At 33.6% G+C, this 21,796-nt stretch overlaps 1 protein-coding gene across 1 annotated transcript in view; it reads left to right on the forward strand.

Moving 5' to 3' along the window:
* The window catches only part of LOC145669326 (carboxylic ester hydrolase-like), a 32,597-nt gene extending 12,365 nt beyond the window's left edge, over nucleotides 1-20,232 (forward strand). The window contains exons 6-10 of the mRNA XM_081737633.1: nucleotides 1,849-2,014; nucleotides 9,682-9,860; nucleotides 14,408-14,534; nucleotides 14,745-14,877; nucleotides 19,974-20,232. Of these exons, the coding sequence (XP_081593759.1) occupies nucleotides 1,849-2,014; nucleotides 9,682-9,860; nucleotides 14,408-14,534; nucleotides 14,745-14,877; nucleotides 19,974-20,187 (819 nt within the window). The 3' untranslated portion in view covers nucleotides 20,188-20,232. The remainder of the gene's footprint in view (nucleotides 1-1,848; nucleotides 2,015-9,681; nucleotides 9,861-14,407; nucleotides 14,535-14,744; nucleotides 14,878-19,973) is intronic.
* The last annotated feature ends 1,564 nt before the right edge of the window (nucleotides 20,233-21,796 follow it).

Raw genomic sequence — 21,796 nt, forward strand, 5'->3', positions numbered from 1 at the left:
TAACCTCTTCGTCTTCACGTACGATTTTTATGTTTTGATATCGTCCATTAACTGTAGTCTAGTTCGTTTCTCTCTCTCTTTCTGCCACCATACTCTCTAGCACGTCCCTCATGATAGAGTTTCTTCTTAGCCAATGTCCCAACCAGTTTCTCTTCCTCTTCTTAAAATATTTAATATTGTACTTTTCCCCTACCATTTGTAACACCCTCTCATTCTTGACCCTGCTATCACTCCATTCTTCTCCACACCCACATTTTAAAAGCTTCCAGTCGTTTTCTTATCATTTTCATCATCATGATTGTTTATTTAACCAGTCTTAATTCTTCGGAAATGCATATTGTCGTTTTCTCAAGGAGATAGCACTCATCCTTTCAGCACACCGATGAGTGGTAAGGAGGAAATACAGGTGCAGGCAGATGCAGGTGAAACAGGATCTAAAGAACTGTCATTGACTTTTTTTCGGGATCCAGAATACTTCGTGTATTTGAAGTTCGCATGTGTGGACGATGCAAAGAACTTCTTTTCGCGACCACAAATTCGAAGTAGTTGCACACATGAACAAGCAGGGACATGTAGTTTGTGAACAAGCTTTCGAGCATCTTCTTTGGACTTTGGACTTCAGTTTATCCTTTTTCAAATTCTTCTTGTCCTAAATCAGTGCCATAATGCGAATAAAAATCGATTTCTCCAGAAATATTAAAATCCAAAGATAAAAACAAAATTCACTGCGAGATGAATACCCGATTAATTAGTTTTTAAATATGTTATTTTGATCTGCAAATCATGGATCGCTTCATCGCGGAACATTTTATTTCACGAGTTTCTTGTGTTTCACATGCGAAACCCTTTAGAAGAATATAGTGGGAAATGTTTCAAATTAAAAGTTTTAAATAATATTCTCAGAAATAGTGATACGAGTGGGAACGCGAGCGCATTTTCAAGTGGTGGTTACGATCACTAACAACTAACTCCAGTAAAACGTGCGCCGTAAATGCAATACTGCGATAACCACAAAATGGAGTTTTATTGTATTATAATACATGCAGGGTTCGTCACCAGTCATGCTGGTGTCTAGTAGCATCCTCGAATCCTTCTACATGATCCAATTTATATAGCTTATATGTTCGCAATTTTCCACAGTAATAGAAATATTAATTTACTTGTTTATTTAAAGAAAAGAAAACTGAATACAATTATTTGTTTAAAATATTGCATATAATCCTGAGAATAAAAATACAGCAAAAAACATGCGTTACGTAAAAAAGACGTAAACCCCTTCCCCCTTGTCACACTTCGTAACTAAAGGCCAACCCCCTCCCCCTTTGTCGCATTACGTAATATGTGGACGACCCTTATCTCTCTCTCTCTCTCTTCTAAGTATTCGCCAAATCAATAAAGAACAGTAATTAATATTTCGATATTAAAATGAAACAGTACTTTATATAGAATTCTTAAAAAAACATTGTTGCAAGTGTAGCATCTCACACGAGACAATATTACAGACTTGAATCTATTTATTAAAATGTGTATCATGAATTAAATAAAGGTTAAGAACGGTATATTTAATTACAGTAATAATTTTGTAACAGTATGCACTTCTGATTTGAAAATAGAACAATAGATTTATTGATGCACTGATATAATTTAAATGTACACTGAGTTTTTCTCTCTGTGCGTAAAAAAAATAAATAAATAAAAAATAATGAAAAGATACAAAAGTATAAAATACAACCAATACAAAATAAACAAACACCCATTTGATTGTTTTTATTTAAAGGTTTTACTCTAATTCATTTTTTTTTTTTTTTTAAGTTTGACTGTGAACTAATGTTTCTTTTCGCGTTATAGGAATGGGGTAATGACTTGTTCTTCCCATTTACTCCTGTTATTGAACCAGAGGGAGAAACCAGTTTTATTACAAAGCATCCTATGGAAATTATGAAATCAGGAGATTATAATCAGGTTCCTTGGATTGTTGGAGTCACAGCTCACGAAGGTTTACAGAATGCTCTTCGTAAGTATTCTTTAGCATGCTCATATCAATTAGAACACAATTTCTAATGTGTAAACACATGAATTAAATTGTAGCATTATGAGATATTTTAGTATACAACAATGATGAGGTTCAGAAATATGTTACAGTTGAGTCGTCCAGTTCCAATCAAAATGGATCTTGTTCATTTATATTAAATCCCAGAAAACCGAGAAAAACTGTAGTATTGATCTATTTTGGAGAACTGGAAGTATTTGATGAAGTTCAAGTTTTTCACATGAACACACTGAAGTATTCTCAGTCCTACAAAATACGCAGATCCTACATTTTTCTGTTTGCTGTAGGGATGCGCACGAGACGAGTCGAGACAAAATTTTCCTGACAAAATTCGAGTCTAGGACACGGCTTTTCCAATAGAGAAATATACATTTTTCGAGTCGAGACATCACTTTTACAGCACATTTTCGAGACGAGACAGTCACAAATCTTGTCTCGTTCACATCTCTAGTTTTCTGGGACTTGCTGTAAATAGACAAGAGCCGATTTGGGACTGGACGACTCAGTTGCAATAATCTCAACAAAAGTATTTGTAACACTTAAAATTAATATTAATGCATTAATTTAGTAAATCAAAATCTTGATGTTAATAAAACAGAAAGCCTAGGTCGAAAACATATGTTAATTAGATGCTTAAGAAGTCTAACGGATGAATAAATTGGGTCGAAATAACATATACAATGTATCAACATGCACGGCTGTGTGTGGCAGCCAATTTCCGCGAAGAAAATTCTTCGGAAATAAAAACCGGCCTGCACTGCCGTAAGCACGTTGTACACGAATAAGAGTTTTGGGTAAAATCGCCGATTTCGTGGCTCTGTGAAAACGATTCTATTAAGCGTATAAACATGTGGTTTAGCATATAACGAGACATCTGAGATATCTGCTCATATACCAAATCTCACATTCTTAGCTTCAACCACATTCGAGTATTGGACCCCTTAAATATTCATTTTTCAGGTTCATTTATTCACTAACTCATTCATGAAATAGATTAGGTGCTTTCCAGTGAGATGGAGAGGTGAAACTCTGCATAAAGATATCTTATAATGACAAGTCTGAAATGTGAGGAATGTGCTATGGGATTTTTTTTATGGACGAAAAACTGTCCCTAGCCAGTAGAAATCGGTTCATTCACTCACTCATCACATTGATTAGGTACTTCCCAATGAGATAGAGACGTGAAACTCTACATAAAGATATCTATCTACCTTTTAAAAACTTGAGTATGGAAAACGTTCGAAATTTAAGAAATGCACTGTGTGAATGTTTTTATGGGTGAAAAACTGTCTGTGGCCATTAGGTACTTCTTAATGAAATAAAGATGTGAAACTCTCCATAAAGGTACCTTATAACTAGACTTCGGATCGATATGCACTAAAAAACGGCAAAATATGCATGCAAATATGCGCTAAAAATCACGAAAATATGCACTGAAAATATGCAAATATGCACTAAAAATTGTAAATATGCACCAATCAAAAGCTAAAGTTAAATGAGGATTTTTTTTTTATCTTTAGAGAAAAAGGCTGTATTACTTAAACTACATATATTTGTGTATAACAATGATGCATTCATGCTGCAATATACAACTATGTAGTTTTCGGTGTTTTCTTGCTAAAACTTTCATTTATTTGTTAAAACATTACTGTACATGGAAAATGTTCCTTCCGTGTCACGGGTCGTTAAGGGACAGTATTTCAAAGAAACAATGTTACTTCCCGATAAATCTGAAATCCGTGCTGTCACGATTTTTTTTAAATCTGTACAAATATACGTACAAACTGGAAAATTTTGTTCTACAAAACATCAAAATTCACAACCAAAGATGTCTATGGTCGGCTTTAGACGCTACGAAATCGTTACCAAATCGCACCCATAAAATTTCGGCCCAATCCGCATCCAACCTCGCTCTTGAGAATGTTCCGAAATTTTATGCTTTGATAAAGGAAAGGTCACGAAAAAGTCACGAAATTTCATTTTGGAATTTTAGTAGACACCCTGTATGTCCTTTTCAGCGCCCCTCCCTCTACTTTTGGCTCCCTTTTAATCTATTGTGTATATTATGCTCCTTGTTCCTGTCTCTAGAGCAGCTAGATAACGCATTATTGGTATTTGCAGAGAACTATGTAAATTGCACTTCGTTCAAAAATTCGCACGGTATCTAGGGCCTTACATGGTGGTGGACTAAAGAGTAAATGTGTAGGGTAACAAGTAAACGAAGATCTTTACAGACAACGCAGTTCATATACTTAACCTCTCACAGAATGTCTTAAAAAATTTTAAACACTGTATTACGGAACTTGAAAATTTCTGTTAAAAAGTGTATTTTAATATGCGTTGTTCGCAACACGGGTTCCGCCTAATCAAGAGAATTTAACACATTTTGTTTTACCTTTAAATTCATGGGATCGTGAAATATTTCCGTTTAAAATAAATTTTCGTTTAATAAAGGGTCTGTTGATGGCAATTACTACTGTAATAAAAGTCTATATTAAAAACCTCTATGTTCTTGTTTAAAAGAAAATAAATCTACTTGAAATTACTTTTTGTATCCAATTTTCTGCTGCCGTAACATTGTCCTCTTAAGCGGCAATAATTTACACTTTAGACTATAATATTGATACTTTAAATGGAATAAAGTTATTTGAACAAGGAATAAATGGGAAGAAGGGAAAGTTATCGAAAACATAACTGAAGGTTAGTAGGGAATTTACGTTTGGAGACAGAGGTGTGTATGAAAGCCACACAAACTCTCATATTTAGAGCTCATTTTTGAAAAGGTTGTTCATTTCTTCCCGAAATACATTTTTCAACGGTTTCTTTGGGATGAACTCTGTCAAGTATGCAAAAAGAAAGCTACATCTAGGCTGTTTCATAGTTGCGTAAACTTTTTACCAGACTTGAAACTGCTATGAAAATATAAGAGAAAAAAGCTGCTGAAGTTTGAGCTTTTGCTGTCGAACAAAATAGAAATGTCCTTTTCTGAAAACAAGCTTACTTACTTTGAAAGTATTACTTGTTTAGCATACACTTTGCAAAATATATTTTCATGTTGAATTGTTAACGTTTCTTAGCTTCAATCTATTGCTTCAGAAGATAACTTCTAGAAGATTTTTCGAGCCCATTTAGTTGTAGTGCGACACCTTTGTCCAATTTTTGTCCACCCAAGAAAAAAATTATACCATTCAAATTATTAAAGAGGGCCTTTCACAAATTTCGACCACTTCGATCACTTGTAGTGCGACATCTTCAAATTTGAATTTAACTAGCTCAGGAATTTTGTCCAACGAAGAAAACAATTAACAAAAGAAAGTCATTTAAAAGTTTCGACCACTTCGATCACCTGTAGTAAGACATCTTCAAAATTGAATTTTAACTAGCTAACAAGGAACGGACATGAACGTGCCATCCGGACATCCGAATCAAACCTAGTCTATTCGATAAACATAAAGATATGTCCATGCACAAAAAATTAGATACCATGGACAACGGAATAAGGCCCTGTGGTCCATTAACTCCGTTGGTATAAAGAAAATCGCAGTGAAATAGCTATTGCATCAACACTGTTCCTTGAAAAACCATGGTTTATAGTTCATTCTCTTCAGCATGAAACAAGCTTTGCAGAGGTGCTATGTATTGGGGCCCATAATGCATTTGAACAGGTGAGAAAATGTTGGGAAAATTCCCTCCAAAAATCCCTCACATCAACTTTGGACCCATCTGGACTGGCCTCGGGTAAAAGTAGACAATCTAAATGTATCTCGAAAAATAGTATAGTGGTAAGAAATGTGTGTACCAAGTTTTGTATTGATAGACAGAATAGGTATGAGGGAGAAGTGTATATTGTTATACTTGTATACTTTTATTACTTCGATCACATGTAATCCGACATTTTCAAATTCGAATTTTAACTGGCTCAGAATTTTGTCCATTTTTGTTCACCCAAGGAAAACAAATGTACCATTCAAATAAACGAGGGAGGGCCATTTAAATTTTCGGCCACTTCGATCACCCATAGTGCGACATTTTCAAATTTGAATTTAATTAGCTCAGAATTTTGCCCAATTTCCTTACATTTTTGTACAATAAAAAATTGTACCATTCAAATTAACAAAAGAGGACCATTTCAAAACTTTGGCCACTTCAATCACCAGACATCTTTAAATGTAGTTTAGAATTTTCCTATTTTTTGTAGATTTTTGTACCATCAAGATAGCTGAAATTCGAATTTGAAAATGTCTCACTACAGATAATTTCAGTGACCAAATTTTAAATGACCGTCTCTGGTTGATTTCAATGGTACAGAATTTATTTTTGGTGGTACTAAAATGTTTAAAAATTCGACACAATTCTGAGCTAATTAAAATTCGAATTTTAAGATGTCGCACTACCGGTGATTGAAGTGGCCGAAATTTTGAAAAGGTCCTCCCTCGTTTATTTGAATGGTACAAATTTTTTTCTTGGGTGGACAAAAAAATTGAACAAAATTCTGAGTTAGTTAAAATTCAAGTTTTAAGACACTGCACTACAGGTGATCGATGAGGACAAATTTTGAAATGGCCCTCCCTCGTTTATTTGAATGGTACAAATTTCTTTCTTGGGTGGACAAAAATTGGACAAAATTCTGAGCTAGTTAAAATTCGAATTTGAAGATGTCGCACTACAACTAAATGGACCCAGATTTTTCCTTTGGCATTCTTATACTGCCACAAGACCACACAATTTCAAATCCACACACACACACAACAGTAACAACTTTAACTTCTAAGATGGATGGCTTGGAAATTTTGTTGTGGGTGATTTGATACCGTTATTTATATCTTCTTTAAAAAGGTGACAGTCACGCATCATTGCCGGGAGGATGAATCACTCACCCTTTTGTTATTCTTTCACATGACCTTGGAAGATATTCTAAACCGACAACAATCAACCATTTTAAGTTCTTGAGTCTAATTTATATTAGAAACTTGAAATTCCATTTATGAGGAAAGTTGTTGGACGTTAAAAATTATTAATTTGGTTGTTCCTTTAGATATGCATTTATATGCAGTAACGACATAAACATGCACTAACCTCCGAAATATGCAAATATATGCACTATAAAACTCTGTTATTTTACCGCAAAACACCTGAAACGGATTTCTGTTTAAAGAGCATATCAATATCACATCAGGAAAAAAACATGCAAATATGCAAAAATCCGAAGCCTACTTATAACGGCTTGAGACTGAAATTTGAGGAATTCACTATGGGAATTTTTTTATGGGTGAAAAACTGTCCTCACAATCACAAATCGGGAATGACTTCATTATTCAACACATGTGCATAGTGTTAATGTTGTCAATCGTCCGAGTGGTCAAGTGGGCTAAGGAGCGTACATACTGTTGTAAATTTGGTGGTTGGAAACTCAGACAAAAAAAAAAAAAAAAAAAAAAAAAAAGAGCTAATATTTTTTTTTTCTTTTCGGTGAATATTTTTCCTTTATTGCAGTCATTGATATTAAATAGATATTGAAATTAAATTGATAAGTAAGAATGTAGAAGTTGGGATATTTAGAATTAATGAAGTTTTCCAAAAAATAAATCCAATTGTTCGACTTTTATATGATATGTTGGTGGCAAATATAATTAAGTTTATAAGCTATTTAAAAGGTGTATATTATTAGAAGGAAAACACGAGGCAGTATGAAACTGCACAACATCCACGTCACGTGATGAACTCCGTAATTTCGCGATGTGGAAGGGTAGAGAACAACTACGTATGTTGAAACACCAACAATGTCTAGTGATGTAGCATCAAGGATTCAGCATCAAGGGTTTTGGGGCCCTGTTGATCAGTGTTTCTTTCAGAAATAATGTTCCGGGGAGCACACTTAGTATTCCTGGGGGCACTGCTGATACTATTCTATTTATTATTATATTATATATTATTTTGGTCTGCTCCGGAGGTGGGGCACTCTCAGAGTTCAGTGGCTCCCAAAAAACAGGTCTGGAAGAAATAATGCTGTTGATACTCTTCGTATTTAGGTAATGAAAAATGAAATGTTAGCTATAGTGATTTTGTAGCTCGGGTAAATGAACTAGAATATCGTTTGAACATAACTCTCTGACAGATACTTAATAGAAGAATCCTTCCCCGCTGGTTTAGTGGGTAGCATGTGCGCCTTTGTTGTATGGGGTCCTGGGTTCGATTCCCGGTGGGGGAGCTCTTGGGAACTAATGTTGCATGTGTCACATTATGACTCCTTTGAAAATGTACAATTCTAAATTTCAATCCAACAATATACCACAATTGAGAACCCCAATATCCTATATTGATAAGATGAACTAAAAAAAAAAAAAAAATATGAACAAAAACACCAGAGATACAAAAAGTGCAGCCAAGTTTATCAGCCTCAAAAAGAGTTGAGATGAGGATGGATGAACCAAGGAACTTGGCCACTGCATCTGAAACGAACGCTGAAAGTTGGCGCGAGGTGTCAAGGAAAATTATGTTAAGGAGCCTTAGAGATAGTGGTGGTGGGCGTAGTGGGATTGGGGCCACCACCGATCTTACGAATATCAACTTCGCTGATGCGCTAAGGCACATATATACTACTGTAAGATTGGTGGTTCGAAATCCGGACAAGGAAAACATAATCCACCACGAAGTTTCAAGGAAAATGATGCTGACGAACCTTAGGGATGGTGCTTGTGAGCGTGATGGATTTGGGGGTCACCACCAGCCTTAGCCAATGTCCCGGCCGTGAAATCTTGGTGGTCCAGGAACATACCTTGGTGTATTCGAATAAGTTAGACACCTCGCCCCAAGTTCCAATGTTCGTTTCAGATGCAGTGGTCAGGGAACTTGGCCCATCCAGCTTCATCTCAACACATTTTGAGGTTGACGAACTTGGCTGCAATTTTTGCACCTTTGGTGTGTTTGTTCAGATTGTACTTGCAATAAATATATATTTCACTACATGGTGGAGCAGGGCACTGATCAAAGAATCAAATGCATACATATGACGTGTTATAATGTTAGTATATAAACAATTTTTAGTACATAGATTGATTTAAAACAATCACTTATTTAGTCATTTCTTCTGAATTTTTTTACTCCACATTACTTGATTGATTGATTGATTTTAGTTTAGCGTCCCGTTCAGCAGCGAGGCTATATGAGACGTGGACCTACTGATTAACGTGGAATCCGAACCACATGAGCTCCCGCCGGGAATCGAACCCGGGTCTCCCACGCCAAAGGCGCGTACGCTAACCGCTTAGCCACGAAGGAGCTCTCCACATTACTTAATCAATTTGAATGTTAGCTGAGTATATTTAATAACTATTTACCATTTAGACCTATTATATATTTTGAGTCGTTTCCACTAGTCTAGTGGCTAGCGCATGCGCCTTTGGTGCGCCTAGTCCTGGTGGGAAATCATTGAAATTTCAACGCATTAATGTAGTATGAATTCCACCTTAAACTATAGGTCCACTTCCCATATAGCCTCAGTGCTACAACGGAATGTTAAACTTCGATAAACAAATACACCATAGTATGATTTTGATCCTGTCTCTATATTGAAATCGAATTCATTTACTTCTACAAATGTTCTAATTCATATAAAAAATCTTTGTTTACAGAATTTATGGTCTTACCACTTAAGATGCATGATTTGCAGGAAGATTTTCACCGAGTAGCCCCAATTTATTTTGACTTTGAGAGAGACTCCAGGAAATCTTATGACATAAGTGAAAAAATTCGACATTTTTATTTTAAGAATGACCTTGTCAACTTCGGAACATTGACAAAATTGGCGGAGGTTAGTATAGACTTACTTTTCATATGGTTTACAAGTAAAATTTTGTTTTACACTTGATTATGACACTAGAAACAGTAGTATAAATCAAGAATGAGGTGGTTCCAAGCCTGATAAAAACCTAATCACGATAGCAGTGGCGTAACTAAAGGCTTGGGGGCCCTCCCGCAGACAGTGTGAAGTGGGGCCCCTTCTCTACGTCCCACTTCACGATTTGGGGGCCCCTTTATGGCTTGTGGCCCCCCTGCAATGCGGGGCCCTTATTTACGCCCCTCCCCTCCCTTCTCAAGCTAAAATGTGTTAGTAACATCACGAGCATTTTCCTTAAGGAGGTACTAGAAAGCATAGTTGTAGTTTTCGTAAAACGTCTCCATCAGAAAAAAAAAACGCTTGCATGCTCCTCTACTACATAATTTTATAGTATAAGTCCCGAGATGCATTTTATTTTATTATTATTTAAAAAAAAAAAAAAACGTTGGTTGCTATGTGTATGAATTTCCATACACACGGCTCCTTCATGCAGCGCCTCGTGTATGGTTTTCCATACACGCAAATATTTATTGCACTTTTTCACGTTCGCTCTATAGCTGTGTATGCTATTACATACATATGGCGTAGAAGTCAAAATTTAATATCCACGCCGCGTGTATGCAAAACCATACACAAAGAAAATTATACATTTATGGGGTTAAAAGAAAGGCGAAAACAAAGTATTAGTGGCGGATTATTGCCCGTGGCGTTCAATATATATATATATATATATATATATATATATATATATATATATATATATATATATATATAATGGCGATCAATGGGTTAAATTTTAGTTCCCTAATACTGTTATGTACAGAGAAGTTACCGACCAATCGTAATTTGCGTAACTTTTAAGTGTTTCCGTATGTCTAACATGATAATTTAACGCAACTTGTTCTTTCATAACACTTTTCTTTTTCAAAATGGAACATTTGTTCCAAAAGCTCTAAACTAACTAACTCTATGGCCTATGGAACCCGGAGGTTAAATGCCGCGTACACAAAAGCTCTCGACTGACTTCTATAATTAGCTAACTGCATCCAGTTTCTACTTTGTATTCCAATCTCTGCGAGATCCATCTTAATATTGTCCTTCCATCTGCGCCTAGGTCTTCCTAATGGTCGTTTTCCAATTGGTCTTCCAGTCAAGACTTTGAAAGCGTTTCTACTTTCTTCCATTCTAGCTACATGACCCGCCCACCTAAGCCTCCTAGACTTGACGACCCTAACAATGTTGGGTAAACCATATAAATTATGTAGTTCCTCGTTATGAGGTTTCCGCCATTCCCCATTCCCGTTCCTCTTGGGTCCGAATATTCGTTTCAGGATCTTGTTTTCAAATACTTTCAGTCTGTGTTTTTCCCTCAGAGTAAGTGACCATGTCTCGCAGCCATACAGAACAACAGGCATGATTACCGTTTTGTATATTTTAAGCTTCAAATTCATCGACAGAATTTGCGATGACAAGAGATTTTGGACAGAATAGTAACACGAATTCCCTGCTTTTAGTCGACATTTAATTTCTTCGTGAATATGATTTTCATCTGTTAATATTGATAATATATTTGAAACTATCCACTTTATCAAAAGTATTATTTAATATTTTAACGCATCCATAATTTGCTGTATTCCGGTCCCGACGCACTGCCATGTATTTAGTCTTCTCTGCATTTACTTCTAAACCCATGTCCCTGCAAGCGTTTAATAAGATTTCTGCATTTCTTTCTATTGTTCTCCTATCATCCCCTATTAAATTTACATCATCAACATATGCCATAACTGGTGAATACCGTTCAACTCTAGGCCCTGGTTGCTATCTTTGATTTTCCTTGTATTCCAGAACGAAGTTAAACAATAATGGCGACAACTCGTCTCCTTGTTTCAGGCCATTTTCGACGTGAAAGCTCGTGGACAAAAATTTTCCTACCCGGACTTTACTTTGGGATTCATTTAAACATATCTTAATTAATCTAATTAGCTTTCTCGGTATTCCAAGTTCTGTAAGAACGTTGTATAATGTTTCTCTCCTAACCGAGTCGTACGCCTTTCTAAAATCAATATATAGTTGATGTACCGGGGTATTGTATTCCCACTTTTTTTCGAGTATTTGGCGAATGGTCAATATTTGGTCGATAGTTGATCAATTTCGTCTAAATCCGCACTGATAATCTCCAATAATTTCATCTGCGTATGGGGTCAGTCTTGCTAATAGAATGTTTGAAAGGATTTTATATGATGGTGACAGAAGACAAATGCCTCGATAATTATTACAGTCAGTTTTGTGGCCTTTCTTGTGAATTGGAACAACTAAAAGCAACATTCCTCCTTTGGACTTACTACAACCAGTCATAACTGTTGTAATATTTAACATATAAAGATTGCTTTGTCTATCTGGAAGCTGTTCTCCGAAAAGGATCCCTTGGGTCTGAATGAGCCTTGTATGAAATTGCTAATTATTCCTCATTTCCCGACGAAAGCACATTCCTGACGTTACTGCTGGTATTTCCATTAAAAGTAGTGTATCTTGTGTTTATATAATTATCATCACGGCAAAACTTTCATTTCTAATTTTGCTATCTTCATAACTAGAAACACAACTATCTGTGATTTAAGTATTCTGAGGCCCACCTTTATTCGATACATGTCCTGAGTGATTTGCTTCTAGCTGACTTACTTCTATTGTATTTTCAAAACAATGCGAAGTTTAAACTTCATATACTTCTTCTTTTTAATTGGTTTACTAGTATCAAATTACGTTCAATAGAAATTGACGTTTCAGTTTGAACTCAATATTCTTGCTTCATCAATTCCACTTATATTTTGTTAAGGGAGTTCTCACAGGGAAGGGAGGATAATACAACGTTTGGAAGGATGTTTCGATTATTCGTTAAAAGTAAATAGTTTATCGTTCGGTTTTGCCAATTTAGCAAGTCACGGTACTTCAATTATTAATTTTGAAATTATACGAAAATACGTCCAAAACAACTTATTACATCCAAAAAACTCAACTTTAATTTAAATTATGCCTCCTACCTTTAAATAAAATTCTTAATGGAAGTTATAATGTTTTGGAAGCGATCATGGTTGCCTCTCCTACTCATCTTTGCCACTAACAGATGGATCTTTAGGCTAACAGAGATGGAGATTAATGAAGATGGATGATACTGAAAGAATTGGTGAAATGAGAATGTGGAAGGAAACGGAGTACTCAGAGAAAACCCATACACACGATGCTGTCCACCATAAACTCAATTGGTCTGGAATCGAACCAGAGAGTTCTAGCTCCCTCTCCCTGTGCCCCCTTGGAATATTACAGAACTATTAGTTTTCTCTTCAATGTTTCGTTCATTCACATACAAGGTTTTGTAGACACTAGACACTTGCCAAACTGTACACGCACTTTCCCATAACATTAGATAGTACCAAATACCAGTTTCTACCAAACTGCACAAACAGGATTTTAAAAAATATATATATATATCTTGAATTGATATAAAGATATTTCACTTCATTTCACCGTGCTATATTGCAAATGTAAATAATTTTAAAGTTCCATTAGTGATAATCAAATTGAGTATATATTCTATTTCTGTAAATATTGATTTGCGTTTCAAAACTATACGGTTTCGAAAAAAAATAAAAATAAAATCTTTAAGTTTAACGTCCTACGTTTATGCCCTTTAGGCTAAGGGAGACGATGATTAGAGCAAATGAATTATGATGGAAGAATTGGTGAAATGAGAAATTGGCAGGAAACTGATGTATCCCGAGAAAACCCACGAGCACGATGTTGTTCGCCACAAGCTTACTTGGCTGGAGATCGAACAAGGGACTCCCGCGCCAGAGGTAAGCGCTCTACCACTGAGCCCCAGTACCCCATATAGAGGTTCGAAATCATTTCATGTAGTCCACATACTTTTAAATATTTAAAAACAAGCAGTTAATGGGAACCATATAGACATTAAGAATATGAATAATATACTGAAAATAAAACCACTACAAAATTAAAAAAGGACAAAAAACGTTATATTATAAAAGTATAGTAACTAAAATTCTAAAATAAATGTTTAAAAATAAACATGACAATAATAAGTATGCACGTAGTTTATTTATTTATTATTGCTGCCTATTACAGGAGTTTATCCCCGTTACAACAGGCTTACAAAATTAATATTAAATCTAAGAATAAACAATAAAAAGAAAAATATAACCTAAGATATAAGAAACTAATAAATCACATACGATTAAAAACATAAAGGATACATTAGAAGTCCAATATAATGTTTTATCGAAGATAGTACATGTATTCGGATTGGTAACCTAAATTGCTGAATTGATTCTATTTATCGTGATTAACGAAACTATCTGAATATTAATTAAGTAAAAGGTTTACAGGAAGGAATTTTTGTAGCTGGATTAACTAGTTGTCTATGTACTGTACGTGATGTAAAATTTGATATCTTCTTTTACATATCATGTATTATGTTAAGTAATTTTAGTTTATAACACTTTCAGCTTTGTTCGGATTACTTCTATTTCCGTGGATTATTAAAAACAGTCGCCACACAGGAAGAAACAAGCTTCTTTCCAATATATGTATATGTATTATCGTACGAGAGACCAGGAGTACTCGCAAGTCTTGGTAGGTATTGATTTTAGTTTAATTTTTATTGTGACTATTATTTTTTTTCATAATTTCTATTCATAAAACTAAAGTATCTTAAAAGAAAACTCTTCATTGTATTAGTATTACCTCTTGCAATTTCTTTAAGTTTTAGCTATGAAAAGTATTTAGCATTATCGATAATAAGCTTAAGCGATAATATATATATACTTTTCTCTTTCCTTTCAGGTGTACCTCATGGTCATGATATTAGGTATTTACTCCATAGTAGCAAAGATCTGATTAAGTTCACAACTAAAGATACTGACTATCCTCTAGTTCAAACTCTGGTGAAGTTGTGGACAGATTTTGCTGCAACTGGGTATGTTATTCTCTTGATGATACTATCCTTACAATGTTACTTTTGTGTTAGATTTAAGTTAAACTATACTTGTAGTGATTCTATAACGTAGGTTATTTGCGCTTAGCTCACTGTCTGATACTTATTTTGCACCCCTAGTTTCAGCAATTGTCGAAGTTTTCTATAAAGTTTACTATATCTCTTGATTTCATCTGTATTGTTTCGTAACTTTAAAAAAAAAAGATACTGTCTTATTTAAATATGAATAAAATGAGTGAAGGATATTACCTTGTTCCATGAAAATATCCAAAGGTTGATTCTTTGGTGTGAATACAGTTATTCTTAAGAGAGATATTCGTCAATGATATGCATAGTTCTTTAGAATAACTGAACAATTAAAATAGGTTATAGAATTCTCAGTAGAAACAAAACACTAAATTAGATGCTTCTTAATTATTATTAATACAAAGTTACCTTGAATTTAATTAAGTCATTGAAAGGATAATTAGGTCATTACAAATTTAATAAATACAGAATTTATGAATTGAAACAAATTAAAGCCTGTTTTGGAGGAACACTTCCGTGCACTGAACTTCTTGTATATTGCTTCTTTACATAATTGAATCAAAGGTTTACTTACAGGATAGTTAAAGGTTTGAACAAGCTGAAGTCCATTCTGACAAAGATTTAAAATCTCGTGGTCGACTAACTTGATTATGCAGAGAGAATTTATTATAACGACGATATTAACGTTTCTGACAATTCTGCCTGTTCTGACCCTTTGTTTATTTATTAATTAGTTTATATACTTTTGGTTTGTCCTTTCACTTGTATGAGTTCCTTGTTATGTTTATATTTTTGACATTGTCACTTTCATCTTTCTGATTTCACTTCCTTGAAAGTGAATTTACTTGTTTATGGAAATTTAGCATGTTTCTTTTATTTTTAATTTCAAAGTTTTTAGTATACATAGATGTGTTCTTTGAGAATTACATTATAGTATATGTCACCTGTATTGTATACCTATCTACCTGCGTTTGCTATGTGTGCGTGTGTATGTGTATGTCTATCTGTCAGTATATTTGTGTATCTATACACAAAATATAATACGCTAAGGAAAATATCTCCTTATAATTAACACTTTATTTTATATATTCTACTTATTTTCCAAGTTTATTTTAGAAATCTACGAATTTAGTTAAATTTCTCTAAAGAAAATTACAGAATAGAAAGTACATTGAAGCTATAAATATTACTAGAAGTTGTCAGAGTTGAGCCTATGTGATATCAAACCATCCTATTCTGTAGCTATGGGTGCATAGAGTCTTGAAATACCTTCTAAAAAGATTTCAAAGATGATGACCTTTTATTATTGCTTGTATTCAGGCAATATTCACTTTCTTCAGAACTTCGATATTACCTATGATAAGCACCTACAAGTACGGCGCTCAGTGTACAAAGGATTAAACTTCACTTTTGGTCATTTTGGATACATTTCATATTTAAGGTGTCTTCTTGACGTTAATTTCAGTGCTTAAAAGATGCACATCCATATATTGTAAATAATTCCTGCATCTGTATAAGAAACAGTGTTTACTTTTTTATGTATTTAAACCGAGCATACAAACTTTCTCTCTTTTTCTCACAACTTCTGTAATTGTATTTGAATCCCTTGTACTCTGAATGCCCCAAATGTTCAACAACAAATATAATTTTCTCACTTTCATGAACACTTAACCAAATATCACCATATTTTGCTTTTCTGAAGTTACAGTGTTTATGATGGAAGCTCTGTAATGTTGTGGTTACATATAGTAGTATTTGAGCGAATTGATCGAACTCGGCTGAGGGAAGTCATGTGACCGGATTAATGATATGGCGTTATAAGCGTCAATATCCTGTTTATTTTGGAAGCGGTACCTTTACCCACCCCGAAATTTTGGGTGGGGTACATAGGACGACCCCTTTAATGTTGGAAAATGCCATAAGTAAAAACTTCATATAGTAGTATAGGACCATTATATACTTATTTAAGTTTAGGTAATCCATCTCTTTCCCTTTTATAGATAAACAAATTGACGAAATTCAAATTTCAGTTTTTGATTTATTTTCTTTTCTTTGATGAGGCCCCTATTATGTTGTAGGGTTAAAAGGTTTAGTAAAGGGGTTCATTCTTTTTCGTGAGAAAAGAGGAAAATTGACAGGCATGGTACTAGGCCTATCCCTTAAATTTAGGAATTGGCAAAAAATCGATAAATGCTCTCTATTACTCAGATGTGTATTTTGGTAAATTAGGTTGATCCAAATTGTCCCCTTCTATGGGTATTTTTCAAACTAAATTTTTTGAAACAAATCTTAAAAGTACATTTTTTAATGTTTTTCAAACTAGTAAGCGCAAAATAATTTCCAACCAAAATTTCCAAACGAAAATATCAAACTTTCTCATTCTTAAATTTGGAATTGTCAAAAAAAAAACAAAAAACAAATTTGGAATTGTTCCCTTGGACTCAAGGACATGTTTATACAAAAAAAATTCAAAAGAAAATCTGATATTTTAAAATTTAAACTAAAATTTTCATATATTTTTCATTCTAAAAAGATTTCAAACTTTCAGTAAGTACAAATCTTCTCAAACAAGAGTTTCAAACTAAATTAAGTGTAAATTTTTTTAAATAAGTTTTTAAAAGAATTATTGAAAATTATTGTTAATTTTTCACTCGCTGAAGAAACTAGTTTAAAAATTTTATTTGAAAAATGGTCTTTTGAATTTTAGTTTGATAGTGTTTGAAAGTTTATAGCTTGAAAAAGTATAATCTGATATCTTAGTTGAAACTTTCGTTTAAAAATGTTTATACTTACCGGAACAAAAACTTACTAGCTTTAAAATTTTTATTAAAAATGTTTTAAATTTTCAAATTTTTCTTTGAAAATTTTGTTTGTTAACCTCTAGTTTGTGTTTCATTTTTTTAATTTGCAAAACTTTGTTTTAAAAATTCCTTAAAACTTTGTTTGAAAATTTTGTTTAAAATTTTTGTTTGAAAACTTTGTACTCAATGAAAATTTTGTTTCAAAATTTTAATAGAAACTTCTAAATTTAAGGGATGTGCCTAAATTTAATTTAAAGTTAATATTAAATTTACGTTCCTAAATTTAAGGGATATGCCTATGTACCCTTCCCGAAATTTAAGTGTAGATGTCAATGTACTCAGATCTTACGAAAGCGAATGAACTTTTGTACTAAACCACATGATATGATAAGATCTCAACAAAGAAGATAAAGTGGGTAAAAATCCCCAAATTTGAGATTTTGTCAATTATTTACCCACAAAAAGAAACAAGATGGATCATTCAAACTTACAGAGAATACTCTGGTCCTATATTACCATATACATTTTTTAGCAATTGCTAAAATTTAAGAGGATGATTCTATGTATAGCTCCCAAAATTTGAGGGTGAGCCTACGTAACCCTCCTAAAACCAAAAGGACATTGACCCCTATGACGTCATTCCACGTGATTCGGTCACGCGGTGCCAAGTTCACGTGGTTAAAATACACGTTGACTGTCCAAATGACATTCCAATTGTCAGTTTACTGTAGCATCTAAGTAAAATCAGTGTGTTGGTGCTATAATATATATATATTTTTTCACTTAATATCCATAAATTCAAAATACTCTTTGTGACTACGTCTATACCCTTTTTCTTTTAAATATCGCCTTTGGTAACGACTGTTTTATACCAATATTTTTGCAGAAGCCTCCAAGATTTTAATAAAAAAATGTCATCTACATGTAAAATAGGTACAGACGAAACATTTTCGTTAATGCGATATGTGCGAAACGTTAAAAAAATGCGTATATGTTTCAGGAAATTTTAAGCTTTTTGTTTCAGACCCAGAAATCACGTTTATATTAACGCGATTGTTTGCGAAATTCGGCATTATTTGCGATAAATACGAACGAAAACGGAAAAGTGGGATTCTTGTTAATTATAGCTAATAATTACCATTTTCAATATTATTTAACTTAAAAAACGTTGCATTTACGAAAAAGTTCTGCAAGTTATTTGATCCAGAAACTGTGTCACTTCATAAAGATGTAGACATCAACAAAATTGAACTGTTGTTTAAATCCTTGACTGTGTTTTGTAGTGAAAATGTTCATGATCTGTTGGCTGCTTACCATGGATTTAGAAGTAAGATTGGTTATTGAAGTTCTCAACAGTGAAGATAAGGAAGTTGACATTGTATCATGTTAGACAGTTTAAAAGTTAACCACAGGTCTTTTGCTGTCAGCTCGTTACGTTCAATATGTTTGCCAGTCTCGAGTGTTGATGCCGGGGGATTCTTTTCCAAGTATAATATGATTTTTACTGACAGGAGAACAAACTTAAAAAGATAATTAGTAATGTTTTGCTGCGTGTTATCCTTTAACTAAGGATGACGTTAGAGGGAGTGTTTAAATTTTTGCATTAATTTCTATATTTCAGTAAATAGATTAGTTAGAATGTGCACCTAATCAAGGTATATTCTCATTTTAGTATTAGATATACATCTTACTACTAAAAATATACTGTTTACAAGTTCCATAATTTTTTAAAAAACGTGTCCTACATTTTAAAAATAAATGCGACTTAAATGCGAAAATTGTGATAATTAATGATACAAAATATCAAAATGGTTGCGAAAGAGTTTCGTCTCTAAAAATAGGTGACTAGAGTTGGCAGTCCAAACATTAAGGAGGCCCAGCTCCCAGAAATTAATTCTTTTCTATAGTTAGAACTTAATATTTCCGAAATATAAATTTTACTATTAAAAATGATAACTGTAATATTTTTATAAAGCTTTTGTTTGATTTAAGAAAACTAGATGCATAACAATTAAAAGGTTATGAGCATATCTAAATCTTATACATGGCCATGGTTGTTATGCTCCATAGGGTTAAATGTTAAATCCACCATACCTGCACCGTTTGTTAAACAGCAGGTTTATAGACATACATTTGCACCTCGCATCGCACTTTCACCAAATACGATCTACAAGAAGTTGTGAATGTAGGTATATCCAGTTCTAGACAATTGGTGATAAAATATTGCTTTCATTTTATCATTATTTTCAGGAACCCCACTCCAAATGGATCTCAAAGTGAGATAAACTGGCTGCCTGTTTCCAAAGGGAATTTTCAATATCTTGACATTGGCAACGAGATTTCCATGAAAAAGGATTTTCACAAAAAGAGGATGGAATTTTGGAGAGACATTGAAGAGTTAATACAAAGCAATAACAAAAATAAAAGTAAAAAAGAAACAGGAAAATACAATGACGAATTATAAAACACTGTCATGATTAATGAAAATTCAATAAAGTGAATTTATTTAAATAAATGGATTCAAGTTTCTTTTTAAATTAGATTACTGAAATTCTTTTCCCTATATTTTCCTATATGGATATTTCTAAAATTTGCGATTTCTGCACAATTCTCAAAATAGCCAAAAGTAAAGATATTTTAACGTTAGCTATATTTTGCAGACCTACTTCCACAACAATTCAGGCTTTGAAAACTTAAATCTTCCAAAGAAAATATCAAACTTATTGGAATTGGTATAATCAGGGGCAGTGGCGGCGGTTGGTCGTTAAAAGTGGGGGGGCAAGACATGATCTGAACAATTGTATATCAATGTTAGATTTCCTGGTTGTTTCTAACACTGTTTGATGAAAGGTTGTATAACTAATAGGATACTATATTTTTTCACTTAAAATGCCGTATATCGTATTTCTATTTTAAGTAAATTTATAAGAGCAATACAGGTAGGTACTAGCCCTTTATACTCTTAAACATCGAAAGTGTAAGAAGAGATTTGAGATCTTGCTCATGAACATCTTAAAATTCTGTCTGGAAAACTGTTTGATCAGATTATTCAATAATAAATTCGCAAAACAAATAAATAGAAAGGATAATATTAATCATAGTATTGAATAATGAGGCTTGTTTTGCAGAAGTTATATTGAAACTAGGGATTAATGAACAACTTATACTTTTAATTCCACACATGCCATTAAAGGAATGTTTTTTCTCTTAGAAAATAAAATACAGTAAGTACTGCAAGAATATGCTATGACATTTAAAGAAATATGCAATTACAATATTAATTGCTTTGAATTGCAATTAAACCGCAATTCCTGTAGCTTTCTTAACTCCATGGGAAGACAAATAACCAATAAATAAAATACAGTAAGTACTGCAAGAATATGCTATGACATTTAAAGAAATATGCAATTACAATATTAATTGCTTTGAATTGCAATTAAACCGCAATTCCTGTAGCTTTCTTAACTCCATGGGAAGACAAATAACCAATACGTACTCACGCAACGGCAAATATCACATGGCACCATTTTTTCTATGAAACAATAATACATACAAAACCTTTACCAGGGTGTCCACATTCTGGAAAATAAGTGAAAGTCAGGGAAAAGTCAGGGAAGTAAAAATTTGTCAGGTGAAGTCAGGGAAATGGCAGATTGGTCAGGAAAAGTAAGGAAAAAATCGATTTAGGTCCATTGTTCAATTACTGAATTTATGAAATAGGGTTGATTTCTTTACTGTTACTGGATGCAAAATGTAGTGTTCTCAATGATGATATTGAGGGAGTCAGTGTTCTCTGATATAGTTGTTGAAACTAATTTTCTGCGAGAAACACATCTAACTGCATCCTGGCATATTTGCTCAAAAGGGTAGACGCTGTTCTAGGAGAATTGAATGGTGCCAAGAGGATATCTGGACAAGTGGCTGAGAACGCAAAGAAATAATATCTCCAGCTCTGCATTTACTCATCACTCATCGCTTTTTTTTTTTTTAATAAGCTCACAGTGAAAGCTCAGACTGAAGAATTTAAGGAACACTCGAGTGAATTCATAGCCAGTGACAGAGATTGTGTTGGA

Source organism: Thermobia domestica, chromosome 13, assembly GCF_964235325.1.
Source record: "Thermobia domestica chromosome 13, izTheDome1.hap1.1, whole genome shotgun sequence".
Taxonomy (NCBI): Eukaryota; Metazoa; Arthropoda; class Insecta; order Zygentoma; family Lepismatidae; genus Thermobia; species Thermobia domestica.